This window comes from Nelumbo nucifera, chromosome 4 (genome assembly GCF_055504915.1).
Source record: "Nelumbo nucifera cultivar China Antique chromosome 4, China Antique-T2T, whole genome shotgun sequence".
In the NCBI taxonomy this organism is placed as follows: domain Eukaryota; kingdom Viridiplantae; phylum Streptophyta; class Magnoliopsida; order Proteales; family Nelumbonaceae; genus Nelumbo; species Nelumbo nucifera.
The window spans coordinates 81,181,650-81,199,250 of record NC_142652.1 but is presented as its reverse complement, the minus strand read 5'-3'; the positions used below and the strand labels follow the sequence as shown (position 1 = coordinate 81,199,250).

At 40.4% G+C, this 17,601-nt stretch overlaps 1 protein-coding gene across 1 annotated transcript; it reads left to right on the top strand.

Moving 5' to 3' along the window:
• The first annotated feature begins 3,789 nt into the window (after window positions 1-3,789).
• ATL2 (TOXICOS EN LEVADURA 2) lies at window positions 3,790-6,421 on the top strand. The gene has a single exon (XM_088886335.1). It carries the CDS (start codon window positions 4,892-4,894, stop codon window positions 5,888-5,890), a length of 999 nt encoding a protein of 332 aa, XP_088742461.1. The 5' UTR covers window positions 3,790-4,891; the 3' UTR covers window positions 5,891-6,421.
• Window positions 6,422-17,601: the final 11,180 nt, after the last annotated feature.

Genomic DNA, 17,601 nt, shown 5'->3' with positions numbered 1-17,601 from the left:
TGTCAATGGACCTGTTTTGGATTGGCTCCTGTTCAGTCCAAAATCAATTTGGACGGACCAACAAGACATATTGGATTAGACCAATCCGGTCCAAAATATTTATTAGATTGGATTGGACCTGGTCTGTCCATAATAAATTTATATTGGATTGGACTGGACTTAAGCCAATATCTGGTCTATTGATATAAGATAAGAATATAGGTGTCAATGCATCGGGCTTGGGTTAAAACCAATCTATATCAACACGAATTTGAACAGATTGGATAGTCGAGACATTGAATTGGACCATTCCAAAGTATTCATTGGATTGGATTGGACCTGGTCCATTTATAATGGACTCACATTGGACTGGATTGGATTGGACCAAATCCAATCCAATTGACACCCCTAGCGGAAAATAAGAGGAGGAAAGTTGGTCAATTGGTATCTCTTTCCAATTGACCAACTTTATAGTGTTCTTTTTGCATTAAGTGTTATCTAGGGAACATTTACCTAGGTAAATACACTTACTTGGGTATGTGAGAAATTTGTAAATGAATGAGGCGTTAAGTGTAAGAAAACATGTAGAGAAAGGTAGGGGTATTCATAGTTCGGTTAACCAAACCGTGTGCCTTCTTTTCAAACCGAACCGGTTTTTAGAGAAGCGGTAATCAAAATTGAACTGTAGCTGATCGGTTAACTGGTCGATCGATTTGATTCATTAGTTTTTTGGTTTTTCAATTTTCGTAATATTATATATGATAAACGATGTATAATAAATATAAGATATTATATTATAAATAATAAATAATAAATTTTCAATTCAATTTCATCGGTTTGGTTAGATTCAGTTTTTTTTTTTCGATTTTCTTACTCACCCTAGAAAAAGGAATTGAACCCTAAGGCCAAGAGGTGTTCTTCAATGTATATGATGCGTTATTTATTTATTATTTGTGTGATTGTAAGTTCCAAAAGCAATATGTGCCACGCCATGTTTGAAAAAAGCATTAATTAAATTTTAAAGCAAAAAAATGTAGAAAACATGTTCTCCGTTGTGTAGCGTATTTTTTGGTTTAGTGTGCTTAGCTTGGTTAGCTTGGTTGCACCCCTAGGTGGGCCGGGCCAGGCTTGGGCTACCTGAGACAGTAACCTAAGGTTAATTTTATAGCCCAAGCTCAGCCTAAAGCTTGAAAGATGGCGTCGAGAATGTGTAAAAACTTGATATTAGGTATCTTTGACTTGTAGACGTGCATAGCATGTGCTTGCAAATTAATGTAATAATATTGAAAATATAAAAAAAGAGTAAATTGTTGAAACCTTTCCTGAAGTTTTGGACTATTGTTAAAAGCTCTCGTAAAATTTGATAATTGCAGTCATCTCTTATGAGTTTTATGACACAATTTTAAGTAAACCCCCTAATCCTCTAAAAAGAGCGATGAAAATGTCCAAAATACCCATGGTTGAGGTGGTTTTTACAGAAAAAAACCACATAAGCTTTATGAAAACCAAAGGAGAATTCAAAATTATAGAGCGATTGATATGGAGGACAATTTTGGAAAAGAAATCAATTTCATAAAAGGGATTAGAAGGGTTTGGGGTAATGAACTTGGAAAATAAACATTTTGGTCAAAATAACTACATGCACATTTTGGACATTTTCATACCTCTTTTTGGAAAATTCTAAAATGGGTTTTGCTTGCAACTATATCTGAAAGTTTAGAGGTGATTGGAGGTTTTAGGCTTTCAACAACAACCAGAAACATGAGGGGAGGTTTTGAGATCAGATCGGCACTCCAAAGAAGGCACCCCATAGCACCTATCACCCATGTATGCATGGTGAGATGTGCGAGTCCAGATCACCTGCCAACAAAACACATTCCAACCCTCTACCAACATAATCTCACACTGCACATCTCATATATGGCAGATCCCACTTTTATGGTGGGTCCTAGTCTAATAGGGAGATGTGCGGTGTTAGATCAAGTTAGTAGAAAGTAGGGACGTGCGGTTTTGTTGGCAAAAGATCTCAAATCGAGATGTGCATATGGGGCACCCTTTGTAAAGCGCCAATGTGATATCGAAGGTTTCTACAAATTAAAAAAAGGGTCAAATACAAAACCCCCCCTGGAGTTTCTGACAATCATAAAAACTTCCCCTATAGTTTCATTTTAACAAATACCTCCTCTGAACTTTTGAGAAACTCAACAAAAATCTCCTTTCCGTCACTGTTCCGTATGAAAAACGATAGATTGATGAACCAGTTTTTTTTCTTGCCAAATATCCATTCTACCCTTTTATAAATTATTTTACATACAAAATTACTGAAATAATCCCATTTTAATTCAACAAAATAACATATTTCAGTAATTTTGTATGTAAAATTACTGAAATGATCGTTAAAAGAGGTTTTTGTTAAGTTAGAATGGGGTTATTTCAGTAATTTTGTATGTAAAATAATTTATAAAAGGGTAGAATGGGCATTTGGAAAAAACTGGTGCATCAATCTAATGTCTTCCGTCCGGAACAGTAAAAAAGGGAAGTTTTTATTGAGTTTCCCAAAAGTTTAGGGGAGGTATTTATTAAAATAAAACTATAAGGGGTTTATAATTGTTAGAAACTTCAAGGAGGTTTTAGCAATTCACCCAAAAAATTTTAAAGAAAACAAAAATGAAATGAATCTCCTTGCTTCGGACTAGGGCTGTTCACGGGTCGGGTTGGGTCGGTTTACTGGCATTTTTCCAACCGACCCGACTTAGCCGGTTTACCTAGAAGTGAAACCGAAACTGACCGAGTACTAAGTAAAATTGATTTGGTCAGTTTGAATCGATTTGGGTCAGTTTTGTGAGTGATTCTCTTGGTGTGAACGATAAAAAATTCAAGTCTAAAAAATCAAAGGCTGGATGCCTGGAAATTAAAAATGATTTGATGGATTAAAACTGATATTTTATATATAAGAAATTATATATATATAATATGTATATTTCTGAAATAAAGTTGAAATATATATATAATAATATATATCTAAATCGATTTGGATCAATTCAAATTCAGTTTTCACACATGAAAACCAAAATTAAACCGAACCAACGGTTTATGTTTTTTTGTAATCCGAAATCAACCGATGTTGAAGAAAAACCGACCAACTCGGATTGGATCAGACCGGGTTGATCGGTTTGGATCTTATTATGAACAGCACTATACGAGTTCCGAGTAAGGAGGCGCGTGAGTTTGACATGACGACGAGGATGATGATATGCTAAGCAAGTCATAGGAAAAATCGTTACTGCTTGCTCGAGACTCGAAAGGAAACTTCCTGCTGAGTGAGTAAAAAGTAGAGAGCAGGGCTGGCTACATAAGAGACTCCTCTCACTCTACTTCTCGACCCTAATCCGCCAGTAGTCAAAATGTTCAAATGAATATGTCTATATATATTTATTTATTTTTGGCACTAAAATGATTAATGAATGTTATAAAAAAGCAGAAAAGTTGAGCAACTTTAAAGAGTTCAGTTTAGACTTGTAATCTAAAGCACCACGAAGAAAGTAACAAGTAGGGACTAGGGAAGGAAGGGAGGAGTGAGGAGGTAAGTGGTGTAGTACGCCATGAAGATTCTTGGTTCCTACTTCCCCACCTTCCCACTTAATAAAATGGGTGCAGGGGATATTTGTTTTTCTTCGACCTCAACCTCAAGTGTTCAAGTGCCTTTACGCCTTTCCCTTTCCCTTTCCCTTTTGGTTTTTTCCTTGCATAAATCGATTTTTTTAATCAACAAACAAACAAAAAAACAAAACGAAAGCAGTTTGAGTTCGAAATATCAGGGAGCATGTAATTATAAATTTATAATCGAGACCAAAATAATAAAAAAGTAATTACAAATGAGATCAAAATAGTACAGCCGTTGGATTTTTAGTACGCTATTTCGCGGACTGCCCAGACAAAGAAAATATTTGAAAGCAGACCATCAGAGCAGGTGGAACTTGGTTGGGAGCAACAAGCCAACAACCCTACAAGCTCAGTGCTCAGATAATAATACCTTAACACGTGTTAACTCTAACGTGCTTAATTTTACATGAGAGCGTTCTCATTGACCTTCAGTCTTGACTCTTGAGTCTGGAGAGAGAGAGTGAGTGACCACGTCTCAAGTCTCAAGCTGTCAAGCATTAGTGGGACCAACTCAATAGCAGCGATCCCATCATATTTCTATACCTCATGTATATACTATTATTCAGTATTCTGTATTCGTATTCTCCCGTACTACTAGTTGGTACTATCAAAATTCTCCTCTTCCAGACTTCCAAGTTCTGAAGTTCCATCCCCCTCCGCCCTCCGGCCTCCCCCTGTGTTTTGTTTAGACTTTTTTTGAGGATTTCTCGCTATCTCTCTCTCTCTCTCTCTCTTGATGATGGAGTATATAGTAAATCGGATGGTCGACAATCGAGACGGCTCAACTAATTTGCAAGTGGGCCATAGAGCATTTATCCATCAGTAAGGTAGTTAGGCCCGTATATATATATACCATGTTTGCCGCTGTACCAGATCCGTCCATCCCATGCTCACATGACCCACGCCTCTTTGGAATTCATTTTGTTCGCCAAGGGTATATTCGTCTCTCACAACGCGCTTCAATCCGGGCGTCTTCGTTTGAAGACCGATGACTGACTCGAAGAGGAGGAGAGGATCGGTGACGATAAAAGCAAGCAACCAAGAACCTTCCTCTCCTCTTTCTCCTTCAATAAAATGACACCCCCTTCCTCCCACACTCCTACGCTCCCCAACGAAACCTCTTTCGCTCTCTCACACACACAGACACAAATACGCAGTTTCTCTCTCTCTCTCTCTCCCTTCTTCTTCTCAGAGCCCCCAAACCACACAAGTTCAGTGTCCATAACCATAAGCAACCTTGAAGAAATTAATGGGTAGCACACATCAGGAGCAGGTCTCCATGGATAATGGGTCTGGGTCTCGAACCTATGTGCATAAGAACTACGCCCTTAGCGGGAAGATAATGCTGAGCGCAATTGTCATACTGTTCGCCGTCGTACTGTTGATCGTCTGCCTCCATATCTACGCCCGTTGGTTACTCATAAGGTCCCGTAGGCGCCACAACATCCGCCGCAGCCGACACCGGACCCACATAGTCTTCACCACCTCCGACCCCGTCGCTTCCGCTTACACCGTTTCTCGGGGTCTTGACGCATCGGTTCTGAAAGCTCTCCCCATCTTCGTCTATTCCTCCGACACACACAAGGAAGTACTGGAATGCGCCGTGTGCCTATCCGAGTTCGAGGAGAACGAGAAGGGTCGTCTCCTCCCAAGATGCAAGCACAGCTTCCATATCGATTGCATAGATATGTGGTTCCACTCTCACTCTACTTGCCCACTTTGCCGAGCACCTGTCCAACCCGATATTCCCGCCCCTGCGACTGAAACTCCGGTTGAGGTCGTTATCTCTGTGGGCGAATCCCCCGAGACAGAAGTGGAGTCGATTACTGGGCTTAACCCAGGGTGTCGCCATTATGAAAGTGAAACAAGTTGCACCTGCATGTCTTCTTCTTCTTCTTCGCCTCTTCCTCTTCCTCCTTCAGCACCGGCGGAATCAACGTCTTTAGGGTCCCGAAGGAAGCCATTGGAGCTGGCGGGTGTTTCAATTGAGGTGCCTAGAAGGAACAACGAAGGATTCAGAGGTGTGGATGAGGAGGTAGGCTTGGGATCGCCAGCAAGCCAGGGGTTCAAGTCACCGGGAAGTCGGATTCTATCGTTAAAGAGGATATTGAGCAGAGATCGAAGAGCTGGATTTTCTTCTCCTTCTGCGGCATCGATGCCGAATTGCAGCTCTACCACACAGACCATTGATCTCGAAAGAGGTGGCGAAGGCGAAGAACAACAAGTCGACGCGCAACGTCCACGGTGAGACCGACTGAGGAAGGAAGCTACGAGCCTACGACTCATCCGTGGGTGAGAGTTGAGATCCGCCTACCCGGGAAGGAAGCTACGACTCAGCCGAACGTGAACGCGGAACAGCGCGATTGTCGCTATCAGAGCCAATGGCGGTGTAAGAGCTAAAGGATTCCAAACTTCCGCAACACGTGGCAGACAGATAATAGAGACGTCCTTCCAGCCGCCTTCCATGAACGTCGACGCAATACACAAACTGTGAATCTGTGATTACCATTACCTGATGTAAATTGGAAATGTAAATTCAGAGAATTATTTTTTATTCAATTAATTACAAGGTTAATTATTTTCCCCACTACAAAAAAAAACTAATTATTTTCTCTTAGCAAAGTTATCTTTTTTTTCTCCTTCAATAATCACAGCATTGGTGTGCAGCAAGACCGTGCAAATTTATACGCTCCGAGTGTTGCTCTCATTTCAGCAACCGCAGTGGACATAACTAAATTGTACTAATCTCTTCATTTTATAATTTTATTTTCATCATATATATTTGATGTGTTCAGCTGATGGTTTAATGATGTATTATCTGTCTAGTTTCTTTAATGAGTGGTTTGATCGTTAATATGGAATACTGTCGGGGGGTAAATGGGCAATGCAAGTACTATGCACTAACATGGAAGATTCCAATACAACCCAATGTTGAAGCACGAAGGTTTCTTAATCGGGTTGTGATGTTGGTTTCCATCTAATTAATTAGTGTCCCAACAGATAAAGGAGATGTTATCATGTTACCGAATACCGATGTATGGGCTGCATTCAGCGATGTTTGTTGGGACCAGATCTGAACCGTGTCTTAGACGTAACAATTAAACTAACAAAGCCACGCCACCTGTATTATCATAACAATTTTCAAATCCTTCAAAATAATGCCACGTGGATTTATTCTCTGCAGCGTATTTTTCCGTAATTTTTCAAAACAATGAAAAGGGAATTCGGATTTGTTCCCCACACATTGCATCCGTGAAATAAAGAATAAGTGCTGTACTTGCATGTTGTCATTGATGGGAGGAAATATTCTCAATGCTTGGGTGGGATGTGCTGTGAGGTTGACTTGAGGAAACTTTTTAGGGAGCTGGACTCACAAGAATCTGGTGGGCTGTAAAGCTTGTCTCGTCTAAACAGAAGGAACATTCGATCTGGCCATATATTCAATGCACATGGTCTAATAAGAACACAAGTGTAAAGATCTCGATAAGCGACCAATCACATGTGAACAACACACTAGTGTTGCATATACATGGCATCCAGACGTTTTCACCTCTAGTCCCATGTGTATGGAAAATTAAAGACCCGTTTGACGTGTTTTTTTTGAAAAAATCTTTTGGTAGCTCTATATGTTTTTGTATAAAGATCTAAGCAGTTTGAATTACGTTTGACAGACATACATCTTTCTGTGCCAAATGAAAATCGGTCTTCTCAACTTGTAAACAACCAAAAGACCGTTTGAAAAAATATGCCAAACAGGCCCTAAATATTCGCTCATAATTGATCATTTAACCGCATTGTATTTGCATCGAATTCAGAGTATATATCGATCATTTGATCTCAATCGGCCATTTCTTAGGATAATTGGTTCTGACCCAATAAGACCCGATTATAATAAATTTGTTGAAAATATTATACATTTAATATAAACTTATTGACTTAATATATATGACTAATTGGGTAAAACCGGTCCTGAACCTATAATCGGGACAATAGATTACAAAACGAACCAATCCTGTAACCAAAACCAACCCCATTGATTCGGATCCATCGGATGACCCATTGACAACACCTTTACCGTGTATGAGGTAAAGTAAAAATAGTATTTGCAATCTTTTTAGCAAAAAAAAATAAAAAGAAGAAACATGTAAGGACCTGAATAGGATAACGTGTCAAGGGAGCTCCAAACAGCCAAAGATTTTCCAGGTCAATGAATCTGATGCCACATGTCATAACCAGGCTCGGATTTGCAATCCAGTACTTGTTCTCACATTTCAACCCACATGTAACAGCTGTGCGTTGGAAATATCTCCTTTTTCATTCATAAGGAGATGTTTCCAATTATGTTTTCTAAAATTAGACCGGACCGGAAAAACTAAAAGCGGATTAGGTGACTGATTCCGCTTTCCCAAAACCGGATATTTACAAAAAAAATGTTGATTTAATTAGCAAATTGCTGATTTAGGCGGTTCGAACTGTTTGACGATTTTGACCATTTTTTGTTTTTTTTTTTGTTTTTGTCAAAATAAATTGACCATTTGATTCAAATAGTCAGACCGTTTGACCCGAAAACTGAACCCCTGACTGGTTTGATCTCCAAGTCAATTTTAAAAACTTGCTCCTAATACACGGCAGTGGTGTTGGATGGGTATAAATGTGGGAACAGGTTGTGGATAAGAGATCCGGAGTGGTAATAGTAGTAGGGCTTATTATTTGGAACACGTGGCAAAGGTTTTATGTTAAGTTTAACTGGATTCATTGACTTGGCCTCTAATGAAGAGAGGAAACATAGGGCCTCAATTGGGGTTATAAAAATATTTGAATATATGGCAGAAGTATTTGGGTTGAAATTTATTGACCTCATCACTAACATATATATATGTTGACAACATAGAGGATTACATGATGTTTTCTCTACAGAAGCAGTGATAAAAAATTTAAAATATCAATCCCTGTTTTTAGCTTTCAAGGAGACGAAGGAAAAAGAAAGACACTTGTATTGTATGGAAGTTGCTCACTTCCACACAACCTAAAAATAAATAACGTTGCATAACTTCTAAACCCTTTTGACTCCCTTCGTCTAAATTTAGAATTCAAAACCAGAAGAAAACAATACTTTAATATGACTCCTTTACTCATATATACTTGGTCCCAAATCTTAAAATAAAGTTTCATGCCCAAACAAAGGAGTCGATGCGCTATTGATTTATTTCATTAATAGCTGCCTCGCTTTCAAAGTTGAGAATTAGGACTGAAATTGCACGTAACACGGCTTTGTGTTTGACATGATCTCGTGAATCATGGTTGTTTATAATGGGACCTAGCAATACATCTAATTCCAAATTGCTAATGTCAACATGGTTTTAGGGAAAGTATATATTTGGCTTGGGTGCGATACTAGCCATGGTTTGAGTGTAAATTATACAATCCTTTTTTTTTTTTTTTTTTTTAAATTTATGCATGTATCCATCATTAATACCTATTTGAACACTAGTAAGATGGAGAAGAAGAAACAATAACTAATTTATTTGGAGTCTTTCATGTATAAAAATCTCCCTTGAGGCTTCTGACAATCATAAAAAGCACCCTTTAAGTTTTACTTTAACAATAATCTCCTCTGAACTTTTGAAAAATCTCAATAAATAGCTCCCTCCCATTCATCGCTGATCCAAACAGAAAATATTTGATTGATGCATTAGTTTTTTCAAAATGTCCATTCTATCTTTTTGCATATCATTTCACACAAAACTTTATTAGGGTCTGTTTGGTTTACAGTTGGAATCGGAATGATCCATTCCCATGGTCTGTTTGATTCAAACATGAATAGGAATAAGAATTGGAATCAGGAGGAATAAGATTTCATTCCCAAGAGAGGGGCAGAAAATGGCCATTCCCTCAAATGGGAGAGTGCCATTTCAACCGGAATGGTAATGGAATTCCGGTTCCGCCCAACCAAACAATTGGAATCTAAATATTCCAAACCCCTATTCCAATAAACCGAATGAGGCCTAAAATAACCCTGAAAAGAACCTTTTAACCTAAATAACCCATTTGTTGTCTTCTTTCTCCTCTTTCAATCTCGCACCCGCACCCTTTGAGTCAAAAAAAAGTGGCAGCATTTGTCGATCTTAGGCTTTCCCACCCCTAAAACTTCCTCCAGTTAAGAAGGAAGTGGCTTACTACTATCAAGGACACGTTTATACACGCCAATCACTTGAATAGCAAATCCTTTTGCCTTCTCAAACAAATTCCCTGAAAATAGCATCAAGTTTTGTTTGAATAAATAAATCTTCTCCCATTCCTTTTTGCTAGCACAATTTCTAGGATTGATAAGTTTTTGGGATCGATACAAGGAGATGGGCTCATCAAATCCATTGAAGACTCCTTGGGCGGTGTTACAACTAAGTGTTTAATGTCAGATACAAACTCTGATATACTGTACTGCACAGTCAAAGTATCAAATCTGTTGAGACATGGTTTTGTAAAACTTGGCAGAGTACGAGTACCTATCCATCACCCCATTCTCGTCCATCACCGCTATAGTTTGCAATCTTTTCAGAACCCCTCTGGCTCTGGCCCTCTTGTCGGGAACCCACTAATTCTATTTCGACGATAGTTGTTGCTCCTCAGGAAAGAAACCATAAACATTGTGGAATCAACACTATGAGATCTGAACATGAACCCCCCATTTCTCCTACGCGATCACGGAGATCCCAAACGAAACAAGCCACTGAATCAAACCTTGAAAACCCATGCCTCTGCTGCCTTGCAATGTCCGGTTTCTTTCGACGAAGAATGAAGCACACACAAGCACTCCGTATGTCAACAAGGGTACCCACAAAACAGTTAAAATAGATAGAACACAAGGAGAGTGAAAAAAAGGCTCTATCTCAATGATGATGAGCATTGAGCTAATGGTATTTATAGAATAGTAAGCTATGTACACTTGGCAGTCTTTGATTTGTTTGTGCGGTTACAGATAGAATAGAGATGCTGACAAGTTACAGTTACAAATAGAGATTACAAAAGTTTATCTTGAGGAGTGAGGTAACAAGAGTTTATCTTGATGAGTCAAGACTTATCTTGCAGGCTGTTATCCTTAACACCCTCCCGCAAACTAAAGGGAGGTGCTGCAACCTTTAGTTTGGATCGCAGTAAGCAGAACCGGGATGAACTGAGAGGATTGGTAAGGGCATCCGCTGTTTGATCCTTGCTGGATATAGACTTCACTATGATACATTTTTGTTGCACAAGTTCACGAACAAAATGCAAATCGATTTCGATGTACTTGGTGCGAGCATGGAACACCAGGTTGGCAGTGAGATAGGTGGCACCCAAGTTGTCACACCACAGAATAGGTGGTGGGCTGAAGGAGAGTCCAAGTTTAGAAAAGAGTGAGCGGAGCCAAACCAATTCAGAGGCACATGTGGCTAAGCACTGATGTACGGATTCGGTGCTGGAACGGGAGACTATAGATTGCTTGCGAGATGTCCAAGATATGAGACTATGACCCATGAATATGCAGAATCCACTTTGAGAGCGTCGGTCATCTGGGCACCCAGCCCAATCTACATCAGAGAAGGCCTGTAATCGTAGAGTGTTTGACGGAGAGAAGTGGAGGCCAAAGGAGAGAGTGTCTTTTAGATACTGTACGATCCTCCTTGCGGCCATCCAATGTTCGGAGAGGATTATGCAGAAATTGGCATAATTTGCTTACAACAAATGCAATGTCAAGCCTTGTGAAGGAAAGATATTGCAAGGCACCCACAATATTGCGAAACAAGGGATTAGAGACTGGATCACCAAAGGACTTACTGAGCTTGCAAGAAGCAGACATAGGGGTGCACACAGGCTTGGCACCATCCATCTTGGCATGACGTAAGAGATCCATAGTGTATCACCGTTGGGAGAGAAAAAGGCCAGTAGGGTGGCGATGATCTTCCAAACCAAGAAAGTGATGAATATCACCCAAGTCCTTAACAACAAAGTTGGAGCTCATGGATTGAATGAGAGAGGCGATGGACCCCGTATCGGACCCGGTGACCAATATGTCATCTACATAAATGAGAACCAAGAGGATGTGATTATCCCAACGTCTAATGAAGAGAGAAACATCAGCCTTCAACACAGAGAAGCCATCCTGTAGAAGAAAGCCCATGAGTTTGTGATACCAGGCCCGTGGGGCTTGCTTCAGCCTATATAACGATTTCTGTAATTTGCACACATGGGATGGGAAATCAGAGTGAATGAATCCCGACGGTTATTTCATGTAGACGGTTTCATGAAGGTCCCGGTGCAGAAAGGCATTTTGGATGTCAACTTGACAAATGGGCCACTAACATGAGACAGCAAGTGAAAGAACCACTCTAATAGTAGTTGGTTTAATTACTGGGCTGAAGGTCTCCTTGAAATCCACCCCTTCTTGTTGATGAAATCCTTTGGCCACTAAACGGGCCTTATATTTGTCAATGGAACCATCAGGTCGGTATTTGATGCGAAATACCCGTTTGCAACCCACTACATTCATCTTGGGTTTATAAGGTACAAGGGTCCAAGTATTATTCCGGAGTAAGGCATCAAATTCGGCTCCCATGGCTTTCCTCCAATTTTAATTCTTATTTGCATCAGAAAAGCAAGTGGGTTCAATAAGTGAGTCACTAACTGCAACACAGGCTTTTGGTTTGAATATGTCATTTTTGCTCCTAGTCACCATAGGGTGTGTGTTCGTAGAGGGAACAGTGGTGATGGGAGCTGAAGTAGCAGCTGGAGATGGTTCCTCAATTGGGGACCCACTGATGTCAGTAGATGGGTCTAAAGTGGAGTCAGTAGTCGGCCCATTGGACAATGGATATGCATCAGTCGTTGGGCTAGTACCAGGAGTGAACAGTGAGGGTCCATTAAAGCAATCATTGCCATGGGCCGGTTGAGATTGCTCATGAGAAGTAGAGATAGGTGCCTATGAGGGCCCACATAATTGAGTGCCATGATGCTGGTCCACTTGCAAGGTGCACGAAGTACCTGGATAAACAATGAGCGGTGGACCTATGCCTTTGGGTGGAGAACAAGGCCTAGATGAGTGGTCACTGGGAATTCCAGGAAACAAGGCTTCATCAAACAGAACGTCATGAAATGAAGGTTTGGCCAATGGCACTGTTGTAGCAACGGTAACCCTTTTGCTCATCACAAGAACCAATAAATATGCAATGTTGAGATCTATATTGCAGTTTGTTGGAATTGTACGACCTGGTGTATGGGAAGCAGGAGCACCCAAAGACTTTCAGAAGACCATAATCTGGAGAAGAGCCATACAACATCTCAAATGGCGACTTCATTTGCAGCATTGGTGTGGGAAGACGGTTGGCAAGGTACACAGCCATGTGAAAGGCCTCCCACCAAAACATTTAAGGCAAGGATGATTGGGCTAATAATGTCAGCCAGGTTTCTACAATTTGGTGATGATGCCGTTCATTTGAACCATTTTGCTCAGATGTATGAGGGCAAGTTTGACAATGAACAATGCCAAACTTGGCGAGATAAGGCTTCAACTTCATAAATTCACCGCCACTATCAGATTGGAGGCATTTAATAGAGCAGTTAAAATAATTTTCGACATAAGCTTTGAATTTCAAAAATATATCCAATACATCAGATTTATTAACTAGAGGATAAATCCAACAAAAGTGACTATAAGCATCCACAAAGATAATAAAGAATTTAAAACCATGAGGAGAAACTATTGGAGATGGTCCCCAAAGGTCTGTAAAGAGCAGTACTAAAGGAGAATTATATTGAGATAAACTAGATGGAAAATGTAGTTTGTGTCCCTTGCCAAGAGGACACATATGGCAGAAAGATAGTCGTTTGTTAGATGAGAGAGGCAGTTTGTGGTGGTTAACCACATATCGAACAAATCTTGGAGAAGGATGTCCCAATTGCTGGTGCCATTTGTCAATGGACGTACGCTCTCCAATGAAAGCCACATGAGGTTGCTTGGAGTGCTCACCCACAAGATTACCATCTAAAACATACAGTTCGTCCTTACTTAGGCCCTGAAGGAGCACCTTCTTTGTCACACCATCATGTTTAATGGGCAAACCTGCACCGTTGCCTATCTTGATTTGATCTGAACCTAGATAATCAGAGTGAAGGATAGAGCGGACAAATCAGGGGTCATGTGATGACTTGCGCCGGAGTCAGGAAACCAACTGCTATCAATATGAGGTCCTGTGGATGCATCATAAGCTGATGGAGTTGAGACGTCAGGTTTGAAATTCTTGTCAAACCGTGCTCTGCACTTGTAGGCCGTATGATTCACCTTGTGGCAGATCTAACACTTAACACCATAACATGGATTGGGCTTACGGGCCTTGTTATCACTCTGTTGTTTGGGCGTGGAAGTATCTTTCTTATGTGCTGAAGAAGAGTACCTTGGGTTGGAGGCATAGTGGGCTTGAGGCTGGTAAGAGTTAAATAGGGCCCTGGAGTGTGCAAGACGTACTTCATGGTTCAAGAGCAGTGCTTGAACCTCTTCAAATGTAAATGGTTCAGAACGAACCAGTAATGTGGTGACAAGCGCTTCAAAGTCTGGACCAAGCCCTCCAAGAATGGCTTGAACTAGTTCAATGTCTGAAATGGGTTCATCGATTGAGACAAGACTATTTGCAATAAGTCTTGCTTTCTGAAGGTAATTGGCAACAGATTGGTTGGTCTTTTTCAAGTGAGACAACTCAAAACGTAGCTACATAATACGTGCATGGGATTTAGAGGCAAATAACGAGCATAAGGCATCCCAGACTCCTTTTGAAGACGAGTGCCCAATAACCTGGGCAAGGACACTCTCAGTGAGTGAAGAGTGTATCCAACTGAGGAGCAACTGATCTTGCGGCTCCCAAAGTAAGAAGTCAGGATTAACATTGCCAGCCCTTTGGTCGTCATCAGAGGAGAAGAGTGGGGGGCGTTGCACAGAGACGTTGACATATCCCATGGCTTTAAAGCCTTTTAATATTGGGATCAATTGAGAATGCCACACAATGTAATTTGTACGATCAAGCTTGACAAGGAAGAGATGACTTACTGTAGGGGGTAAGCTCAGATTGACAACGGTGGAGATGGACCGGCCATTTGTGTTGATGTGGGAGTGTTCGCAGGTGTTGAAGACGTGGTGGACGTGAGTCCGATACTGCTCTGATGCCAAGATAGAACACAAGGAGGGTCTGAGAAAAAGGCTCTAGCTCAATGATGATGAGTATTGAGCCAATGATATTTGTAGAACGGTAAGCTATGTACACTTGGCAGCCTTTGATTTGTTTGTGCGGTTACAGATAGAATAGAGATGTTGATAAGTTATAGTTACAGATAGAGATTACAAAAGTTTATCTTGAGGAGTGAGATAACAAGAGTTTATCTCGATGAGTCAAGACTTATCTTGATCGAAGAGTTTTGCGAGCTATTATCCTTAACAAAAACGGTTTTGGTTAGCCATAATTTCGATGGCTCGGACCAAAACCCAACAAGGGCGTCTTGAACTCAGAGAAGCTTGAAGGAGGACCACCCATTGAATGGACCAAAGATATTCTTTGAGTAATTTGCAGAGATTATAGAATTAAAGGATAGAGAATGCCAGGCCAGCATGAGCCATGGCGACGTAGAGAGGGAGACACACACGAGGATCACCTGACAAGGAATTCTGCGAAAATCCAATAACTTGTCTGTTGGGAAACTATGCCGATGGATGGGGTTTTCCAACGACAGAGGGCCAGAGGGGGTTGCTTATGAGGAATGGGGTTGGGATTGGATTTGTCAATGGAAGTGGATCAAAACATGTCTTGGATTTTTTGGGGTTGGAAGAGACGAGTTTTGGATTGAAGAAATTGAATTTCTTCGGATTGGGATTGGTAGAACGGGTTTGCAGCGGTTGCTTTGAAGGAGTCAGTTTTGGATTCGTTGGGGTTGGAAGAGACGAGTTTCATTGAAGAAGCAGAGACTCGTGTGATTTGTGTCAAATAACTCTCTCCAAATTCCAAATTATAGTTTTTTTTTTTCTTTTATATAATATTAATGATAAGAAAAATGTAAATGAGAGTTTTGGGCAGACTGATACCAGATTTACAAGCTAAATATGCCAAAATATGAGCAGCCTGAATCTTTTCTCTATTTACAAAAGCAAAAAAGTAATTGGTTAATTTTCTTTCTAAGCTCGATAATCTTAGTTTGGTGAAGGCTCTCAACCCATGTGGTAGGATTTGCTGATCTCCCAAAAAGGATATTAGTTGTTGTGAGTCACATTAGACTATTAGCCTATTTACAGAATGTTTTGTAGCTACCTCTAAACCCGCTATCAAAGCTTTCAGTTCTGCAACATACAGATTGATGGCCCAGCAAGGTGCTCCTTCACTAACCACTTCTTGTCCTTGTGCTCGTCATTGGAGGATGAATGAGTGTCCTGCACTTCCTGAACATGGGTCATAAGAGCCATCTATTTGAAGAGATGATGAGTTAGTAAGAGTTGTAATGTCAAGACCAGAGTTCTTTGGTAATGCAGGTTGATGCTGATTTCGGTAGTAAGTTTTCCATTTCTGAATCAATTTTGTTGGCGAGGGGTGTGTTTGTTCATGGAGTTTTTCATTTCTAGCTTCCTAGATGAGGTAAAATAATATAAGACCCCTTTCTAACATAATTGTGGCTTCTCCTTTAGATAAAAGCAATAGAAGTCTCTCGAACCATGTCTGTATAATTTGGTGTATGGGCTGGACTTTGATTTGGTTTGGGTTCAACCCAATCTGTGCTATACACCAGACTACTTTCGAGAATGGATAGTGAAAAAACAGATGATGGACTGCCTCCTTTGCATTATTACAGAAAAGGCATTGTTGGTCAAAGACGGGAAGCCAATATTTACACTTATCTTTAGTGAGTACTCCATCCCAAAGCAATTTCCATATGAAGAGTTGTCACCTATATGGGATTTTTTGCTTCCACAAGAACTTCCAGTTAAAGAAAGAGCCAAACGCAGATTCTTCAGCAGTTGAGTAAAAGAGATAGGTTGAACTCACTGTGTAATTTCTTGAGTTGGAGAGTTTCCAGATAGGTGTGTCTTTCATTAACTCTGAATTGGGGGTTAAAGCCAGGATGTGCGGTATGGAGTCTTGGTGAAACACTTGATGTACTCTATCCATATTCCATGAGCCATCTGACTCCAGTAAGTCCCTAACTGTTAGATCTTGTTCCCTAGTCCGGTTTGGATTTGGAGTTGGGATGCCTCCACCTATTGTTGAGACCCAAGGATCGTTGAATGCTGAGATATTTAGTCCATCTTTTATCAGCCACAGAATGTTGGGCTTCAACTGAGCGAGGAGTTTCCTTGCTTGCCTCCACCAGGGAGAGGTATTTTTTTTCCTTTGTGACGCAAAGGGACTTGTATGAGGGTAGTATTTGGCTTCTTACTTGTTTACTGCACAAATAGTCTGGGAATTTTAACAGTCTACACATTTGTTTAGAGAAAACAACCTTGTTCATGTGATTGCTACTCCTGAACCCTAGTCCTCTTTGAGTTTTTGGTAAATAGAATTTCTGCCAAGAAATTGTATGTTTTGTTTCTCTTGAAAGTGAATTCCACCAAAAATCCCTTGCTTGCCTATCTAGTGTGAGGTGTAGGGTGTTTGGTAACATAGCAGAAGCCATTTGATAAATGGGTATTGCCTGCATCACTTATTTTATAAGGGTGGTATGGCCAGCTTGGGATAATAGCTTGGCACTCCAAGATTGTAATTTCGAGAGGATCTTTTCCTTTAAGTCTTTGTAGGAATGTGCTTCTCTCCCTTGCAGTCCTATTCAAACTCCTAAATATTTGGTACCCCTTAGTGGCTGCTTAACTTTAAGGATGTGACAAAAAAAACTTTCTGTAATGGTGGGGAACATTATCACTGTAAGCAATGGTTAACTTGTGAGTCTTTAATTTCTGAC

Bases quoted from the DNA above. Each gene is read 5' to 3' on its own strand.
- ATL2 (XM_088886335.1), top strand. From the start codon at position 4,892: ATGGGTAGCACACATCAGGAGCAGGTCTCCATGGATAATGGGTCTGGG.